At 40.1% G+C, this 20,299-nt stretch overlaps 1 protein-coding gene across 1 annotated transcript in view; it reads right to left on the bottom strand.

The window, feature by feature from the left end:
- The window catches only part of PRRC2C (proline-rich coiled-coil 2C), a gene marked incomplete at its 5' end in the record, with an annotated part of 50,237 nt that overhangs the window by 11,210 nt on the left and 18,728 nt on the right, over positions 1-20,299 (bottom strand). Inside the window, 10 exons of the mRNA XM_009699958.1 lie at positions 1,039-1,175; positions 1,731-1,843; positions 2,541-2,744; positions 3,671-3,884; positions 8,072-8,173; positions 9,891-9,980; positions 15,127-15,378; positions 18,054-18,242; positions 19,229-19,314; positions 19,802-20,132. Of these exons, the coding sequence (XP_009698260.1) occupies positions 1,039-1,175; positions 1,731-1,843; positions 2,541-2,744; positions 3,671-3,884; positions 8,072-8,173; positions 9,891-9,980; positions 15,127-15,378; positions 18,054-18,242; positions 19,229-19,314; positions 19,802-20,132 (1,718 nt within the window). The remainder of the gene's footprint in view (positions 1-1,038; positions 1,176-1,730; positions 1,844-2,540; positions 2,745-3,670; positions 3,885-8,071; positions 8,174-9,890; positions 9,981-15,126; positions 15,379-18,053; positions 18,243-19,228; positions 19,315-19,801; positions 20,133-20,299) is intronic.

Below are 20,299 nucleotides of genomic sequence, written 5' to 3'. Positions count from 1 at the left end.
ACTGTCTTCAATGTAGCCAAAAACATTTTCACAAGGTGGTTTTTTTTTTTTGGTTGTCTGTTTTTAAACCAGTAACCTGTACTTCTCAAAGCTTATCCTCCTCTGCACCTTTAAAGATGTGGGGAAAAGTATTCATACTCTCATATATAGCACAACCCAGAACTCCACCAATACTGGGTTTGTGCATGACCAGATCAGCCAGAAGCATTTATTTAACCTGGACCACATGTCAGACTGATTGTGTTTCTGCAGCTACCCAACTGCTTGCAACAACTTTTGTCAGCTGTGGCAGGACAAGCAATATTTGGTCCAAAGTCAGCCAAGCACAAAGTCAGGATACACATGTAGTCAATTAAACCTTCTGTGGCTTCAGTCTTCTACATTGCAACAAGCACCTTTTTCTACAGCACATGCAAACTCCTGTAATTAAATTTCCAAAGAAACTTTCCCAAAGTGAAACTAACAAAATTTGTCAGAATTATACCACTGTGAATCAGTTTTGGTAGGAACTGCAAAGAAGCTTTGGAAAGGCTTACAATGGAAATTTGTCTGGCTATCAATGCCATTTGAGAGATACTGGCCTTCCTATCATCTTTCATAGCAAACAGAAAATATTTATTCTAAAACATACCCTGCTCTCCCCTACACATCTGACAATTTTCTTCCACCTATGGCATTCAAACTAGGATTTCAAAGTGTTTCAAGACTCCAATGTTGGTTTGATTAGAAAATAACAAACACAAACTACTGAATTAAAGGGACAGACTCTTCTCTTTCTGTTCTCTTAGTATGAAAGACTGATGTTTTCAGCTTTTTAGACTAGTTTCCTAAAGATACAAATATCATGCATAATTTTTGAACCCACAATTTCACAATTACATCTGCACATGCAGACTAGCCAGACAATCTGCATACAGAGGTCAGCCAGACAAACTGATGAAACATGGGACAACTATTGAGCACAGAACATAAGTCTGCAGGGAAGCAAGTTCTATAAATTCTGCCACCCAAAAAACCAAAGAAATTTGTATACACTACCTGTAAGGTTGTAAGGAGGAGTTGAACAACTCCTGGGCTTGTGAAACAGCTGGTGCTGCTCCTAAACTCAGCTGAGCTTGATGCTGTCCTTGCAGAGGTGCATAGATGGGGATAGGGATCTGCTGAACTGAAGCAGGCTGCATAAAAAAGAAACCATTAGATACCCAAGGACAAAAGTCACATAGAATAGCTACAGTTAAACGTCTGCCTGGATTTGTGTAATATTATAAGAAGTAAACAAAGAATTTCAAATCCCAAGGCTGCATGCAAAGCTAGTATTGTTCCCATTCAGAAAATTACTTTCTAGTTGAATTTTATACTTTTCCTTGCAAATAACCAGCAGAAACCAAATGAATCATTTAGATTTGCATACAAAATCTGCACAAGATCACATACAATTTTGTACTACAAAAGTTAAATAAGCCTGCACTAACACAGCCACATAAACACCTCCTGTGAATATGTACTTTTACGTAAAGTATATTTGAGAATGAAAGTTCATTCTCTCAACTTTCATGACAAATGCTTTCATTCTCAGGAACAGCAGAGATCAAACACTGCCTGCATGCACCAGAATGAAATAGCACGCACGACCTCATTTTTGCAGTCTTTAGTCCTACTCTCCCCTGCCCCCATTAGTACAGGGAATATGGACAGGGAGGACAAAAAGAAAAAAAGAAATCCCCAAATACCTGAGAAAGCCCTGGTTGAAAGCCTTGCTGTTGGGCCAGAGAAGGTGGTGCCAAACGCGCGTGTTGGGTATTGAATAGATGACTTGTATCCATATAAAATGCTGGGATTTGAGCTGCAGTACCTCAGGAAGAGCAATACAATTAGTACCCAATTCCAAACATCTCCCAGCTAGAAAGGTTTTCATCAAGAGTTAGAGATGCAGCCACTGTCAGTACTTCCCAGTGTGACAGTTACCAGAGAGACTAGGAGAAGAAATAGAACTGAAGAGCTGGGTGCTTAACAAGCTTTGGTATCTTTTCCAGTTCATCCCCACTATCTATCAGTCTTGCATACGCATCTTCAGTCCCCTGCAATTCTTGGGGGCCGAGCAACAGATTCTGGCAAAATGAGTGTTTGGGTGAAGGACGGGGAAGAACATGCCATGCTGTTACGTAATTTAGGTTACCAACATATAGGGTTTTCTTTACAGAGAAGTGCCATAATTCTAAATTATTGTAGCACTTTAAGAAAGAAGTCAAGATTAAGTTATTCTTGGTCTTAAATAGTGATTTACAATTCTGCAACAGAAAAATGGTATATCAAGAGATTCAAACTTACTTTCCTCAACAAACTAGGAACACAGCATCATCTGTGTACTTACAGATAGAAACTTGCATATTTAGAGTAAGACAATTAGTAAGTATTCGCTTACAGAACGCTCTCCATAGTTCTGTCTTTACTGCACATAAAACCAGAACTGAATTCAACACTCCTGCTTCAGAACTCCAAAAAAGCAGACACATAGCTTCTCAGCCAACAAACACTATTACCTGCTGCAGACTGAGACACATAGACCTGGGGACTTTGCTGTTGCTGGGCAATGAGGGATGGCATGCAGCTCAGCTGGGAAAAGTGACTGGCAGAAGCTAGGCTGCTTGTCTGCAATTGCTGTGGTTTCACTTTACATATATTAGGAGGGTCTGAGGTACTTGCAGTCTTCGTACTCAGTGAAGAGGTTGTGTATGTTCCAGCTCCTAGGAGGACAGAAGCAAGTGATACATCATAAACCAGCTAAAGATATTACAAAGCTGCATCTTTCAGCCATCAATGTTTTGGGACAGCTATGCAAGTCCAGCCACAACCGGAAAAGAACACTGAAACCTAATGTAGCTGTTTCCATCAATGTAAGATGGACAGGGAGGACAATTCTGTTAAGTTCACTATAGGAAGCGCTGCAACCATAACACATCTCCTTTCTCAAGTATAGGAGCATATAAAAAAACCTGAAGTAGACATCTTGGTTAGTTATGCAACAAAATATTGCAACTTACAGTGGTTGTGCCACTCATGGTTGAGAGCTAGGCTCCAAAGAAAGGTCTTTTTCAAGCACTTCAGCTGAGATTTGGGCATACATTCTAGTATTCAAAGGTATGAAGTTTTAACCAGATACAGCATCTTTTATTTGCTGCAAAGAACCAAGATGGAAACCAGAACTGTTTGTGAAGAGCTGCTGGACACTGCCTAGTGCGAAGGGGTTTTGGTATGTGAAAGCTTAGACTCAAAAGCAAGAGCACAAAGGAAAATAAGACTGCAATTAGCCAGATATCAGAACTACCATCTGCTCCAAAATCTACTTGTTTGCCTTCACTCAGCTGAACAAAATAAAACCAATAAGGCAGCCAACAGGAAAAGCTTATTTCCTTTTTCAAGTGCATATAGATAGCATAGGCAGAGAGATGTCTTCTTCATATTCTTTTCAGCTGACTGAAGTGAAACGGGTGACATATCTCCTTGTTAGTTAAAAGGTATTTGGGAAACAGCTGTTCAGCTCTGACATTTCATACTAGCATAAAACTTCTGTTAGCTTTGCACTAAACGTAATTCCAAAGGGAATCTAGTCTCTTGAAAAACATAACCAAGGAATAATACAACAGGATACTACAATCTTGATATCTGGTACCTGACAGTGAAGTTGTCGGTGTAACTGAGGCCACAGGAATAGGAGGCATTGATGCACTAGAGAAAGAGCTGTAAGTACCACTGCTTGGCCCAGCGTTGCTGCTGCTGCTGCTACTGCCGCTGCCACCAGCAATAGGAGATGCTGCCGAGGTCACTGGTGAACTCTTCTCCCCCATGTTCGGGGAATTCTCCCATGCTTTGCGTGCAGACTCCATCTATTTAAAAGAAAACAAATTTCCTCATCTATTAGGAAGTTTCAACTAGTCAAACAGTCTTCCTCTTTTAACAGTTCTTTCTAGTTCAAAAGCTAGTTCAGGCTTCATGCGAGCCTCTTCCTTAAAAGTCATGGTAATCGTGCAACTCTGTTCATGCAAAAAGCATACAGCCTTAAGTTGGAGCTTCTTATCTGTTCCAACCGCACACGTGCACAGTTCATCATCTTAACATTCAACGCTCAAAAGAGAATTCCCTCACACTAACTTGGCTTGGTTTTGTTTGACATGAAGAGCAAAAGACACAGTGAGCAAAAGAAAGGTAAAAGCCCTCGAAATATTTTCATGAAGTCCTTTACTTACAAGTTATTTGGGCCATTTAAATGAACTAGCCCCTTGCTTTCTTAGTAAATCATTCACTTTGAGTGACCACCAAAAATATCTAATGCACATTTCAGTAAACATGAGAGTAGTCGAGTTTAGATTTCCAAAGCAACTGCTGTTCAAGAAGCAATCATGAGCTGACACAGCCTGCGCGCACTGCTTCACATTAATGCTAAAAATCCTTCATGCTCCTCTATTTTTGTAATAATTATGAGTTTAAGTCTTGCACAGCAGGAAAATGAAACTTCAATTTAAATATTTTATACACAATTATCTTCCACTAAAAGTGGAAAGAACCATTGTTTTAGTGCAGCCAATAACAATCTAATTATTGCTACATCAGACCACGCAATGCCAGATCTGAACCAAGACACTTTTGAGGAAATATTAATGTTCAGCCTGCACTCACTAATTTAAAGGCTCAAACACACTCCATGGACTTCTCTACAACCTTCAGCTGTCCCCAGTTGAAACAAAGATTTTGCTAGCAGAGCTGGATGCCACAGGCTGAAATCACTCATCTGGCCGGCTTGAGCTTCTCAAGGCCAGGTGCTCTCTTTAATGGTATATGTAAAGGGGCAAATACATACTCACCAACAAATCTGACCTCACTGCCTGAATCAGAGTCCCCTAACTGGGACCTGTACCCTCAGAAAGTCATACTTTCAACCTGCCCTTTTTTACATGAGCTAGGCATACTCTGGACAGACCAAACATGATTTAGGCTATCTGTCTAGATCCTTCAGAAGTGATAAAAAAGCAAAGCAATATTGAAAGAAGTGGGTAACAGGTGATCAATACACACTCATGTGGAAAGTGGAGTTCTGTATTCCTCAAGAGAATAAAGGGGGAGGAGGGAAACTTTGTTATACATTAAATCATTTGGAGGCAAGTCACCTATTTTCAGTTTTGAGATCATCTTCCCCAGCAATCATTCTCAGCTTCCCCTCCACAATGTTTTCCTCTAAATTGATTCCGATTCTTGCAGACAGGGCAAACTTCAAAATGTATTATTAATCTGCTGGAAAGGATTTTGGTTAAGGTGGAGTACAGGTAAGACTACAAGCTCCTTTCTGAACACCACAGGCTCTGGCAAGACAGGGTAATGGTCCTATACTGCACTGGCATTAAGAGAAAGTGAAGAACCTGTGAATGTCTGAACAGAGAAGGTGTAGAAGCTTCTACTATGCTCAATCACTCTTCATGATGTCCTGGAGAAACTACTGATAGCAAAAGTCAGAGTCTACATATTGCATTTTGTCTTCCATTTTCCAATTTGCAATAAAAGGCATGTAACAGAGTCCTGAATTTTCTAACAGCTTTGCTTTTAGAAAGCTCCTTAATAATCTCCAACTTCTTAAGCCAGAAAAAAGATGCAAAAGAGACTGGTACTCTAGGAGCGCCTATACAGCACCATCTACAGACCAAATACGAAGGAGTAAGAGGCTCTAAATTAAGAGAGGCTGGGGAAAGTGCTGCAATTTCACTGTTCAGTTATGGGACAAGGAGAGCACAAGTTGGAAATTATGGTTGCTTGAGGCTCCTCTTCACCCTTGACCCATTGGGGCCTTCACATTGTAGTAATGGTCCAGTACGTATCACCCAAAAACTTAACTGGAGACAAACACCAACATGCATATCGTTAAGAATACTAAAGTTTAAATGATCAGAAAGAGAAAGTCAAAACATGTCAGATTCTGGACCAGATGCCTACACAGGAATTTTAGATGGAACCTTGGAACAGGGACGAGGGCCACGCAGCACGGTTTAAGATTGCTTTGGACTTTCTTTTGATCAGCTCCTTATCTGCCAATAGCCCTATCAGCTAAGTCCTTAAGAGGAAGTCTGCCTTCGTAAAGGTGTCTTTAGCAAAGTTACTCCAAGGAAACAAGAGATCTCAACAAGCCTTCCCATATGAGCACCTTATACCTACACCCTGGCAGAATGATGCCAGGTAGTGGGAGCAATTGTGGCTGAGTTCCCCTGCCGAGTCTCCTCACAGACAGCTTTCTGTGATAAGGGACGGAGCAAAGGGGAAGTGCAAGGATTATTCCTTTATGGAGGCAGAGCCTGAAGATTTTGTTCTTTTAAGAGAAGGAAGGAAATACTTTCCTCTCTGCTGCTCCAAAAGTATCTTTTAAAAGAAGCAAGGATTATATTGAAGAGGATGACAAAGCACAGCTCTGCTCTGTCTGGACCAGAAAGCCTGCTGTGAACATGATAGTCTCAGCACATGCTTCAAAACAAGCTCGCTGCCTTCAGCACTTGCAAAAGAGGAGGTAGAGCTCCAGTGGCTGAAATAGAGAAATTAAGAGACAAAGCTGCTTCCAAATGCCTTTCTATTCAGATTTTGGTCAGAGTGTTCTTCAAAGTAGCCTCAAAACATGGATCTTTGACATATTTTGTTAGCAGACATCCAAGATCTATCATCAACTGAGAAAGCGACCAAATCACTGACACCAGAATAGCAGAAAAAGAAACTGCAGGATGAATGACACAAACACCACAGTTTGCTTTGTAACTGAGTAGTGTCACATTCTTTGCCGCATCATGCTATAGTAACATTCCTACCTGTATTACATGTGAATCAGATATCCTGCTGCTAAACAGTCAGAGATCGCTATTTTAGAAAAATGCTTTCAGGCGCCAGAAAGTCAGATTATGGGAACTTATTACACAAGAATGCAACAGAAAACCAAATTTTTGTTAAATTACTTGTCCCTCCAGCCCTCTCCCCATTTCTGCTGGTCTGTTGTTTTAAAGTGATGTTATATTTTTTTCAAGAAATAAAGCGTTAACAAAAGAAAAGCAAAGATTCAACAAGAGATCATTAATAACTATCATCTGTAGAGAACACAAGCAAGCAGCTGTCAAACCATGCCAGCGAGATGCAAGTCTCACTGGGATTGACAAGCAAGTTTCTCCAAAGTGTTAGTTCTGCATCCAATCCCTAGTTTCATTTCTTCTTCTAAAAATTTAGAGAAACTGAGTTCAAACATCACTCTTCCTTAACACTAGAAGCAGCAACAATATTTCTACTGGTTCAGTCACCTGTAGCCACAATCACAAAGCAGATCTAGGACACCAAAAAGAAAAAAAAAAAAGACCAAAAACTTCTAAAGATACAGTAGCAAAGCTAGAGCTCAACTCTATGTTAGTGAGTTATACAATGCACACAGTCCAAACTCCAACAAAATGGGAAAACGCCATTCAAAACATTCTACACACTTGCTCTGCACTGGAGAGCAGGAAACAACAGAACATTTTTAACACAACAAAAGACGTTCTGACTAGCTGATCAAACTGCCCTTCATAGACACCAACACACCACCTACATTTCATTATTTAGAACTTTAGCCGTCCAACTCAAAACCACATTATCGTTGTACTAAAATCTTACAGCTAAGAAGACATCAAGCTCAGCTTACCAGGCAACTCCTTACAGCCTTTAATACCAAACCAGGCAACTTACTTTAAGCTAAACTCTCAAAAAACCTCAGTCAGATTCTGATGGTTGGTCACAAACGCTATGGTACGATGCTAAAATGCTAGGATTGTTTTTTCAGGGTAATGGGAGCCAAGACTGGTTGAGATGCCAAGTGTTAATGCAAAACGGGGTTAGAGATTTATAATTTAAATGCATCCTTTGATAGAGTCTTGTGTTTCAGCCATCCGTTTATATGCAAAAGCAGTTCAGCAGAGGAAACAAAGGAAGGCTCTAAAAAAAAAAAGTTCACCAGCAAGTTCTCCATTAACTTTTTCCCCTGCATGCAAGAAAACGACCCTTAGAGGGATGTGGTACATACCTTGAGGGTGAGGTCGACGGTAGCGGGAGAAACTGGAGTTAGGCTGGAGCTCTGTTGTAGAGTCTCCCTCCTAGGGAGGGGAAGGGTGTGGGGCAGGGGCACCTGAAAGGCAGGCAACATACATCACATTCTAACTACGTCTACTACAAAAGCCCCAGAAAAAGCAAAGCTCAAGCTTTATTAAGTGAAGTACAATTTCTTCAAGGCTTGAGCATTTGGCAGGGAGATTTTTGACAAAACAAGGTGAAAATTTGGTAGGGAGGGAAAGGCCATTCAGCAGGTGCTGAGATGCTTCTCATCTCTCTTTAAGAGGCTGAAGACTAAGGTTCTAAAGTGTCCATATGTTCTGCATAAACAAATACCAGTTTTCTGCTTTGGGATTTGAAGTGCCATTTCAGTTTACTGATATGCAAAAATTCTTCCCAAGCCAAGTTTGTCCCCTTCTGTACCAATACAGTACATGGGGCTTCATGATCTTGAGTGCTGAGAAGCAGTTTCTGCGAAGAGGAAGCTGTAAACCTCCAAAGTCACAGGCCCACGAAACAAACCAAAACAGATTTGCCAACCAGTAACTGAATTCAGTTATCTTCTCTTTCGAAAAAGATGAAAGATGTGAAGTTTAAGGAAATAGACTTGATATAATGCTATTGCTATCTTTGCCTAAGAAAACACTGATGGATTTCCTAGAAGCTTTAAATGAAACGTAGCAAAAATACTGCCGCAGCCAGTCTATCACTTCTAACCATTGCTTTCTCCATTTACAGCACAGCTAAAGGACTTCCACTGGATGAGATAAGGCTAATCCAAAAGGCACAGATACTGAAGCTTTGAAGCAGGTGATAGCACAGACCCTTTGTGGCTAGGAGTCCCTATTTCCTATGTTCGAAATCCAACTCCAACACGCCACAGGGGAGCATACACAAACATCATTAACACAAAAGAATTCAGTCTTCCACACTAACCACCAAAGGCACAAACCACAACACCGCCAGAAAATCCAGCAGAAGAGGAGGTTCAACCAGTATTGCTTCAAGACTGCATGAAAGCATGCTGCAGTAAGCAGAAAAGCATTTCTTAGATGGAATTCACAAGACATCTTCACAAAAAACTGAGATCCTACTGTATGATTCTTTCTTCCCCCAATCAACAAGCAACTCAACTCTGAGCTAATTATACTTCTGCTACTTGTGCAACAAAAATCGCGAGATCCAACTTCCCTGACATCCCAGCACACTCAAGACAAACTTGATTTCGCTACCAGTCACAACCCAGTTGGGTCCTCTCAGTCGCAACACCATGCTCACACAGTCAGGATCATTGGCTTTGAGGACTGCAAACATCTCATCTCTGTAGCAACTGAACAACTAAAAGCTTGCCGTCTGCTTTCAGAAACCATTGAGCTGCTCCCTTCACACACAGTTGCTGTCACTTCAGGCTACAGTTCAAAATTGCTTTTTGTAAAAGCCTTTCTTCAAACTCAACTACAGAGCTTTGCTACTGGTAGCAGGTTCAAGTCCCAACTGCTGCTGAGAGCACACTCCCTCATTATGCCTATCTTTGCTTTTTTAGCACTGTTCCTAGAAACATCGTCTCCACTTTCTGTGCTCTTTAGCTCATTGTGAGTGTTCAAAATACCTGAAGAATTCCAGAACAGATACTAATCAAACCAAACGTCCTTCAGAGTAAGATTAGTGGATAATACACAGCTAGTTAACATGAAAGAAACTCTAGTGACCTGAAGGCACTATTTTGTGCTTTACAGAAGTGTGAAAATATTTTCTTGTCTTCAAAGTCAAGACGACCACTGCAATAGACTTACGTTCGTCACCAAAGTCTCCTCCATTTTTGTACTGCTAGTAGCCACTGTGTTAGGATGAGAAGAAGGTGTAGTGTAGTCTGTTACAGACTCCTGTGAAGAAAAATAATTCCATTAAAGTATCTCCCTTACCTAAATTAGATTTAAATTGTTTGGACAGATCTCTGCCCTTCTACAGGAGGAGTTCTCCAAGCAACAGATGATTAGAATTTCACACTAGTTTTCTCTTAGAAGACATGTCCAGCAATCCTTATTGCCCAATTGCTACTGAGGTCAGAAGAATTCTTAGAAGATTACAGTTTGCCTCATGACCTCGCAACGTACATCTGGAGACAAGTCAAAATACAGTCCATAAAGCAAGAATATAGAGCGCGATGTACTGCCTGGGCACTAGACATATTGAACTGTGATGGTGTAATCAAATACCATTTGTCACCCAAGATGCTTTAGCCAGCTGTAGGCACTTTTAGCCTATTAAAAAAGTAAAATATATTAGCTAAAAGCTTTCTGTAGCTTTAAATACAGAAATTTCTTGGGTAAACCTATGACAAGTAAGGCCCTCCAGATTAAAAACCACACAGGGATGGTTGCAATTTGCAAAACAATCTTCTCTCTTTTAAGTCTTGTCTGTGAAAGTCTTAAGACTGGGTTTCTCTGGATGGTGAATTCTACCTCCCGATTTCTGCACTGGGCAGTGATTTCAAGAAAGAAAAGGACTGAAGTTTCCAGTCTACCTATAGGCCTTCCTTGAAACTCATTTGTCACAGTTAAGTGGACCTTGATGTGCTCAACGCACAAGGTCTACTTTCACGGACCTAGCTATGGCCAGAGACTATTGCAGTTGTAGGTATAAACTGCCTGATGAAAGTGTCTCATGGATAACACTGCCAGCTCTCTCGAGGATGACCTATAATGAACAAAAAAGACATTGGTACTTCTGTGAAGCCATGTTGAGTGCTGTTTTTTAGTTCTTGTCACTGGATATCTACTGAACATATTCTGGACAGTCAAACAGGTGTTATCAGATGTTAGATAAATGGTGTGACCCTGAATTAGCCAAGATCCACTCTCTAGCAAGCACTGCAAACTCCAAAGTTTTACATGTCTGAAGCCCAGAAAAGGCTTTTTGATGGAACCAAACACCAAGAAGGAACTGAAGGACAAGTTAGCAGCAGAACTGTTGATGGCTGCCTGAACTTGCCAACACATGATTTTGAAGGCACAAACCACATAATGCTTGTTTAATTGCATCTAACCAGTATGACAACAAGCTATTAGAAAAGTGCACACTCAATTTACTCCTCAAGTCTATGGCAATGTCTCCTAAAAGAGCAATTACAGCATTAAGATACTAACTGGCAAACAAGAAAGAATCTTTCTTAAAAGCATGAGTTCATTTTGGTAAAAGACTGGGACAACAAGCTAAACCTTAATGGGGTGAGAGAGGACACAATGTGCACATCGACTTATTCTTGTTTTTACAAAGGAAACAGAACCACTTTCTCCATTTAGTTATTTCCTTTACTTGTTAAACTGGTGAAATATGAGATATATGATGTTTCCCCACAATCTGAACTACCAAACTGCAAGTTGCACATTTGTATTTGATTCCAGTAGGCAACCTTAATTTGAGTAGAACAAGTCAAGCACACGGGGCTGCTTTAATCACAAGGTCCTTCTAATGAAGTAATTAACTGGCTTCTTGTTTTTTTAAGATGCTTTACTGAATAAGAAAGTTTTTAATATAACATTATTAAAATTCCTTCAAGGTTTGGATGCAAGTTTTACAGGGTCTCAGCACTAAAATTCCTTACAGAAGAAATTAGATCAAGACTATTGCTAGCTTTCTCACTTTGGAAACTTACAACACAAAAATGCTCTTTCACTAGATTTAAAAACAAACGCCATATCAACTCTGGCACCCTTAGAAGTGTATGTGCAATGTTGAACCATCCTACAAGGATGAGTTACATGCTGAACATGCAGATAAACAATGCTTTAGCCATAAGAACACCACTTCATAAGCTGTAGGTTGAGCACCATCCTTCATTTACTGGTACATTAAGTCTAGGAATCTCTGTTAGATATGGCTAATCACCATAAGCTTTTGTAATTCAATTAAAACGATCCTCCTGTACAACTGTTTTAGCAAAGCCGACTGATTACTTTATTATAAACTAGTAACAGTAGTAATAGCAAGAGCAAAAAGCTGTACATGCTTTTTTAGAGTTACCTGCAAGTTATTTGTACCTGAAGAAAAAGAACAGGCAAACTTTTTATAACTATCTACTTTGCCCAAAAAGAAAAGATCACAAAACCTGAAGTGACTTTATGAGCAAATGGACAAGGCAGACCTCAGAGCTGACCTTGCTATAAAAGATCTGGGTACAGCACGGGATTAATTAGCTATTTGATTTGTTCCTGACTTACACAAGTCACCCAAACCAGAGAGCTTGTCAGATACTCAAAATTTATTCTCAAGTACAGCCTATGTCCTTCTAGACATCATCTCTGTAAGACATAGCTGTTATCAACTAGCTGTGCAAACACTGCATTGCCACGTCCACAATGAGGTATTGATTGTTCCTCCGATTTGAAAGCTTCATAACTTTAGACATGGTAGGGTGTGGAAAGGCAAGGGATAAGGTGTTTTACCCAATTCAGCGACTTAGACATCCGATTGCCTTTACTCCAAAAACACTGCAAAACCCAAGAGAAACAGCTGCACTTGCTTCGGAGCATCATGATTATGTCCTAAACTTAAAGATATCACCAGTATGAGTTGATTTATATTTATACAGTTTCTAAGGTAAAACAGTCTTGTATAATTAAATGCATATGCTCTTATTAACATGTTTGTTTTGGGATGGATGGGGTACTCTTACAAAGCTGCTGCTTCTGAAGGAGGACAGCTGGCTTGACTTTTACAATACACTAAAGAAAACGTGCCTTCCTGGAAGTTGAGCAGTAGTCTTTGAGAATGATGTTAAAGAGTGTCAAAAGAGAAATCATTTAGGTATGCTAAAACTTCAAAACTTGACGTTGAAAAAACAGATTAAAGATGTCATCACTTCTTCCCTCATTAATGAGCAATAGAAAGAGTATAAAGACAAGAGAAAGCAGTTGCAATACAAATCAACACAGCAACTCCAAGGCTGGAGCAGTATTTGAACCCATTTTAAAAGCCACTTTAAAAAGCAGAAAGACTGGTTTATTCCTGTAAAATCTAGATGAAGCTTACATTATCCAGTAAATCTGCAGGTCATCAGTCCAACTTCCATAGAATTAAGTACAAAATATGATGACCCCTTTCCTAGAAAAAAAACTTACCGATGCCCCAGGAACTACTAATGACAAAGGAATTTAAAAGCAAACCTGGAACTGTTGAGACAGAAATATTTAGGCCTATTATTAAATGCTATTAGCAACCACTTAATAAGGAAATCATTGGGAATTTTAATATCCAGCACAAACTGGAAAGTTGCCTTTCACTCTTGTCTTCCTTCCAGAAGACAGAAGCTTGGCGCTTCAATACTGTGGCAGTTCAAAGAACCGTAGCAATCTGTGTTCAACTAAAGCAGAAAGGCACAAACCCCAGACTTCTCTTTTGAAGATCTCATACTTTAAAACCACAGCTGTAGAGAGGAAATGATGCAGATTTTAGTGGAGCTACTCTATATCGAGTTAGCCTGGAGTAATCAATAAAGATACATTTCCTATTCTGTATGTGGCTCAGAAGAAGCATCTCCTTTTCTTATCTTGAGCTCTGGTGACAGGAGCTTGAAAGACAGCAAGAAAGCACGACACACATATGAACAGCCTTCTTACCAAATACTTAAGCAAGCTGGTGTTTACAGCTCTACACTTCTGATTCTGCGTAAAAGAAGGGCACTTTATCTGTTTCTGATATCAACGTAAACCACTCACATCTACTTACAAGATGGAAACTGCCAGGAAGGATGAGAAATCCCAGCACTGAATTTTGTTACGTATTTACCATTCCACTCAAAAATCAAGTTTGCAGCTACCATGTCAGACACAAATATCCTCCTTAACACTCGCTCTGTAATAACACTTCATTGAGATAGCATCTTCTGCTTGCATGACACCTTGGCAAAAAACTGCCAAAATTGTCTTGTCTCCCCCCATCCCCAACTGCGGGTGACAAAGATAAATTGCGAGTGATCTGCACTTCACATTCTTCAACTATAAATGCAACTTTTGCAGAAGATCAGTTTTCCTAAATGGCATCAGAAAATTTCTGCTTGACACAAGAAAAAGGAAAATTGAGATAGCATGCAACAAACTTGAGTCTAAACTCACAAAACTGCTTTACAAACATACAAGAAGCATTTTTCCTTTACCAAAGCAGGTGCGACTATTAACTAGTAGCCACTCAAACTGCAGGGTTTCTTTACATTTGAGAGATGACAACCACTGTTCCTGCTCAAGACACAACGCTGTGGTAGTGAGGGAAGTCCCCGCAGGTCCTTACGCAAAAGAGAGAGCACCCCTGCGGATGTTTTTCAGCCAGTGCTATCAATGCACCACAGCTAAGAACTGAGCGGTAGTACAACGGATCCCATCAGCAAGTCACCATCTCATTGTTAAGCAGTTATAGAGAAGTCAGAGGAGTTCCATGCAGACAACTACAATGAGTCCTCAACATCCTGAAGGAGTTCTGCAAGGGATACCTTGAAAATATCTATGCCAACAGGAGCTGACATACAGACCCTTTAGGTTAACTGAATGAGCCTTATCCAAATGTTTTAGCATATTCCTAGTTTAGAGATTTCTTTTTTCACAGAACAGCACTTAATTCACAGCTTCAGGTCATTCATGCACTCAGCCAACAATTGCGCACACTACTTCAGTTCTCTGCTGAAAGTCAAGCACTCATCTTGCATATGTCACACACCTGAGTTTACAGAATCTGCCTATACCAGGCTTCAGCGTCACTCTCCACAACAAGGCTCAGGACAGTTTTCACATTCGTAAGGCAGCAAAAAAGTTTAAAACCTTCCAAGTTGACCTCTGTACAGGGGTATGACAAACAGCAGGTCTCTGTATCGCTTCTGGAGAACTGTTTAATTCAAGCAGTACCAATATGTTTCATATCTGCTATTCAGTGGGCTCTGCTGTCCAGGTAACTACCACCAGCAGACAGCTAAGTGTCAATTACACCATTGTAATAATATTTCACATATACAGCTCAGTAATTTATCAATATTTTTCTTACCTTTGTGTTTGTTCCAAACTCTGGAGCAGACACAGATATCATCGTTCCTATTTCCGTGCTCAGTTCACTTGCTGCTTTGGTTTCCTTTGTAGTGACAGGTTCTGGACTTCTGACAGAGGTGGGAGATGGTTTCTCCTGTCCTTCAGGCTCTCCCTGTTGGGTATCCTTCACCTTCCTGTTCTTTAAAGAACGCTCTTTCCCAATAGGACCAGGTTTATACTCTTTGTTTTCTACTGGACTCAAGTCTGGAAGCTAAGTTAGTGTTAACTTGTCAGTTATGTCTTCCCCCCTGTGTCCTATCCCACAAGAATACTCTAACATGCTTAAAATAATTTTGTTTAAATCTAACAAAGCCTTCCTGCAGGGTAAGCATTTTCTAACAGATAAATCATTTGAGACTAAGTTAACGATACGTACATGAAATGTACTCATTTTGAACATTAGGAATCTAAACCACTGTTTTCAAGCAATACATGTTTTATGCGAAGTGGCAGAGTTCAACTAAAGTAAGACCTAGTTACAACCTACAGAAGAAAGCCAGCTTGATGTTCCTTACAAGAAAAGCACAAAAAGTATAGAAGCGACAAGGCTTCATATACATACATGTTATTTCAATTTTCAGAGGATCAGGATTTTACAGGGCCCCAGGAAACTAGAACAGAAGACTCTACATTCATTTGAAGATATCTCAATGTAGGCAGCATTTTTCCTTAGGCATTGAGCACTAAGGGGATAACCAGAAAAAAATAAAACACCTACGTGCAAGTGCTGCCTTATATTGCATGGCTGGAATAACTGCTGCAATTCAGCAGTTCCTTTTTGTGCAGCTGAATTAAAGTAAAATGAAGGGCCTCAGGGAACCTGAATGCTCTGCTGTTTAAATAGCTGTATGCTTTCTGGCTGAGATTACCCAGCCCATTTCTCTACACAGCAGCACAAAAACTCCTTAAAGGCAGTCCTTAAAATTGTATTCCTTAAGCTTTGATAGCGGAAAGACAGAAGCAGCTGGTATTGTCTCTATAAACACAAACCAGCTGTTTCAGGAGTAGATGAAGACTCTTTACAACACAATGCCTTTGGGCTTTGGGGAGGGGCGAGTTTCCCAAAGGTATTTGGTACCCTCAGGAGGCCAGCAGAGACCAGCTTTCAGAGGGAAGGAAGAAAACAAGAGTAGAAGCAGATGCCCGAACTCTGCAATGCTACATTCAGGAATATCAGACTCACGTCACCCCAAATATTTTTTGCTGTAACATTTTACACAGGCAGAAATTCCTCCAGACACTTTAAGGTCACACTTGGAAAGGTAAATTGCTTTGTTTCAAGCATGGTCCTCTTACATTGCCCATATTAGTTCAACAATACTAACCTCCAATCCTGAAGTTTGTATTTCGGTTTCACAGCAAACAATATCACCATGGGGGTGGTGCGTGTCTAGGAATTGTTTGTTTGTTGGAATTTTTTTTGTCATCAAGACAGTTAAAGGATTACAGCCCTCTCATTCAGAAGAGTGCACAAAAATGTTAATCTCCAATTAATTTACCATTTAGTCACACATTTGTCTTTCAACAAAATCTACAGGAGTCTTGATAGCTATAACCACACAGAAAAAAGAACATTGTACACAGTCTAGACTCTCTCTCTTTATTTATTTAACTTTGGAGTTCTGTATCTTTAAGCGATTTCATGGGGAGCAGTTGTAGGCATGCTGCTAGTATATCTGAGATAAGAGTTTTGAATGTGCTGGGTTACCACAATTCACTGCGTATTTCTCTGCTGTATAAGTTTTATATTTTACAATAAAAAACAGGAACTGCAGCATATCCACTGAATGCCTCATGTAGCAGAAGTTAAATTAATTCTATGCGCGACTGCACTTTCAGATTTCAGCTTTTTTTGGAGAAAAATATCCAAACAAAACCATCACAAAGAAACACCCAATCTTCTATAAAGACAAGAGGGTTTTAATTACATCAGGATCGCTGCCAAATCTCAGACATCAAGGGGGACTGAAATAGCTGGTTCTGTAAGTCACCAGCCAAGTTTATCCGCTATAACCATCTCTTTCTGGGAGTAAGAAGCTGGTGGTGAGGGTCAGTGATGCACAGGTAAGTATGCATTTGAGGTGGAAATAACAGGAAAGTATGTTTCATTAATGTGAAAGATCACTATGTGTAATCTAAATGACAGGAGGAGAAGGTATTACTCCTTGTGAATGGTAACAATGGAAAGAAGATAATGATCAAATGGAGCCCCTAAATCTCTGGAGGGCAAGCGATTTTTTTTTTTTTTAAAATTAAGTTTGATTACATATTCAATCTTCCTAGATTAGTTGCAAAAAAACTAATTATCCAGACATCTGTGTATTTGAATTTGAGACTTCAAATTAACAGCTCTAACATTCTGCTCTTTCCTCAAAACACTCTTTTCCTGCAACTCGATGTATTACTCCTCTTGGTAATCTGGCTACAAAACTAAGCAGGGCAACATGCACCATTTAGAGGGGGGCAAGGCAGGCATGGTGGCAGTAAGAACTATCAAAACTGGAGATATCGCCAGGGCAGAAACAGAATGTCTGCTTCAAAACAGCTCTCAAAGCCTGAGTGAAGTAAGCTCAACAGAAAACCAAAGAGACATCCACAGTCTCCCAACAAAGCCATCGCAAAGCCATACTCCCATCCCCACTCTAGCCACAACCCTTGCTCCAAACACAGAACCAACAGACAAACTCTGCTGGGCTAGGATGCTCTTTACTTACGCTTGCTTGTTGAACTGAATTCCCCATCTTCTCTCCAAGAACCAACTTGTTGATTGTTTTAGGAAATATAAAAGGGGAATGTAATTTTTATAGGTCTAGTCCTAACTGAATTCCATTATCTGTAACCTCTTTTTGGCTGAACTTCTTTAAGTTTAAAAGCTTGTACTTTTACCTTTTGTGCTTTGATGGGTCCAGCCCGAGGCTGTTTCTGCCTTTGCTCTTTCGGTTCTGGTAGCTTGTCAGTGGACTTCTCAGAAAGTACAGGGCCAACTTCATTGTCACTGCCACTGGAAGCTGGGGCTCCAAACTGAATAGTTTCTATACCAAGATCAACTCCACCTTCTTGCCCAGGCTTTGTCCCCTGGTTAAAAGGTAAACATTTAAAGACATTTCAAAAGATTTCTAGATCAGTACAATGTCAGTGGTTCAGAAAAGAGCACAAAATATGCTCAGATGAAAACCACTAAAAGGCTACTTTTATCTTCTGCCAGCAAAAGTATTATTTGTGACTGCAACAGATTTGCAAGAGTAAACAATATATGAATGTACACTTCCTCCTCCTCAAGTTCCTACTGTTTATACAAGGTCAAGAGTAAGAAAAAAAAAAGCGGTGAAGAAGTATGTAAACAAGATCAAAATGGTGAACTGGTAGAGAAGGGGGAGAGGGACAAGCGCAATATCAAAATGTCCAGATTCAGGTTCACAACATTCTCTTGAAAGTTCAAAAATTAATGTTCAATTCAAGAGGAACAATAAGAAATTAAAAAAATATTTCCAGATCTCCTCACGCAGTTAAAATGGTCTCCTAAGAGACTTATGTCACATTCCTACAGTTTAAAACAATAAAGTCAAGACCAAAAAAGCCCAAGAAAACAAAACCACAGGATTTTAAATGTAAAATTTAGGGCTATGCAAATTCCATGGGATAAGTAGAGCTAATATAGTTAGAAAGCATCCACTACTTTTTTTATCTCTGATCTAAGAAGGGACACAAAAAACATTTAGTTCCTTGGAGATATCCAGTTTCTGTCTACATTACTGAACTGAACACAAGTGTTCACATGCAAATGAGGCAATATTTTTACTTTAAAAAATGCGCTGAATAACAGCTATCAGCAGAATCTGTGAGTGGTTGAGTTTTTATTAAGAGAACAGTTTTTACATGCTGCAATCATAAAAGCACTAGCTTGTATCCTGTGTTTCTGTACTATCTCCTGACTTCATGGAATTCTACACATACTAGCGTAAGTATGTGCATGCCTGAATAAATGGATAATCTGTACCTAATCCCAGTGAGATATAACTTGGGTAAGCTTCACACAGAGCTACTCTTCCCTTTATTCTTACCTCTGGAGATGGAGCTGAACCAAAAGATGTCAAAGGTTTGTTCCAAGCACTGACCGAAGGTGGCTGAGGTGGGCTAATGGGTCCCACTGAAAATTAAGAAAAGAGAGTTAACACCCCCCCATGATGCTAAATGCATTCAACTAAAGTTATCAATTGACTGAGAATTAAATTATAGATGTCTTGATTAAATAAGCTTTCGTTAAGAAAGTGTTAACCTATTCAGCAGTTATCAATATGCTACCTATTTAGCTGCATTCAAGTGAAGCAACCATCATGTTTGGAAGCAGGACCAAGCCTGACAAAACACAGATTCCTTAAGGGAGCGAGAGCTGCTTATTCACAGTGAATGAAGAACAGGACAACAACGTAAAATACTGAGTAATATCAAACTGCAAAAATCTCTTTTCAGAGGTATTCATAGGTTACAACGTTGCACTTAGGAATGCTGCCCTCTATTCACTGTACAAAACACATCTGCAGGTAGAAATGGGACATCAAGACAGAGAGCTGGCCATCAGCATTCTCTAACTACAGTGCTTGCCCCCTGCCCCGAATCCAAAAGGCATCACTTACATTTTTTGGAGATGTCATTCAGAACTGCTGTGGGAGGCACCTTGTTTTCCCATAATTCAGTTCCCAGACCATTGTGAGCCTGGGTGTTTTGCAGAACTTTGCCTGACACTGTGTATTCTGTGCTGGCGATCCCTCCTGCAGCCTGGTTTTGCTGCTGAACAGAAGCCTGTGGCTGACCCGGAGTCTGCGCTGTACATGGAGACTGTGCCTGAGCTTGTGCCTGCTGTGCAGCTGCAGCTGCTGCCTGCTGCTGCTGCTTTTTGGCAAATCTGGGTGGGAGCTTGGAATTCTGACCTCGGCCTTTTTCGCTTGATCCTTTTTTGGTCCAAACCTGTAAGCAGAAGGCAATTTTATTCTTACAGCTGATAGTCTGTATGGACACCAATTGTACACTGTGTGGCAGCAAAAAGCAAACTGATTAACCCTGTCTTAAAGAAGTTTATTTTTTAGGGGTATTTAACCACAGAACAATGATTTCTCATCCATTTTTCTCTTGGA

The sequence above is a fragment of the Cariama cristata genome, unplaced genomic scaffold (assembly GCF_000690535.1).
Source record: "Cariama cristata isolate BGI_N322 unplaced genomic scaffold, ASM69053v1 scaffold12325, whole genome shotgun sequence".
Taxonomy (NCBI): domain Eukaryota; kingdom Metazoa; phylum Chordata; class Aves; order Cariamiformes; family Cariamidae; genus Cariama; species Cariama cristata.
Note: the sequence above shows the minus strand (reverse complement) of the source record. Positions and strands in the feature narration are given on the sequence as shown.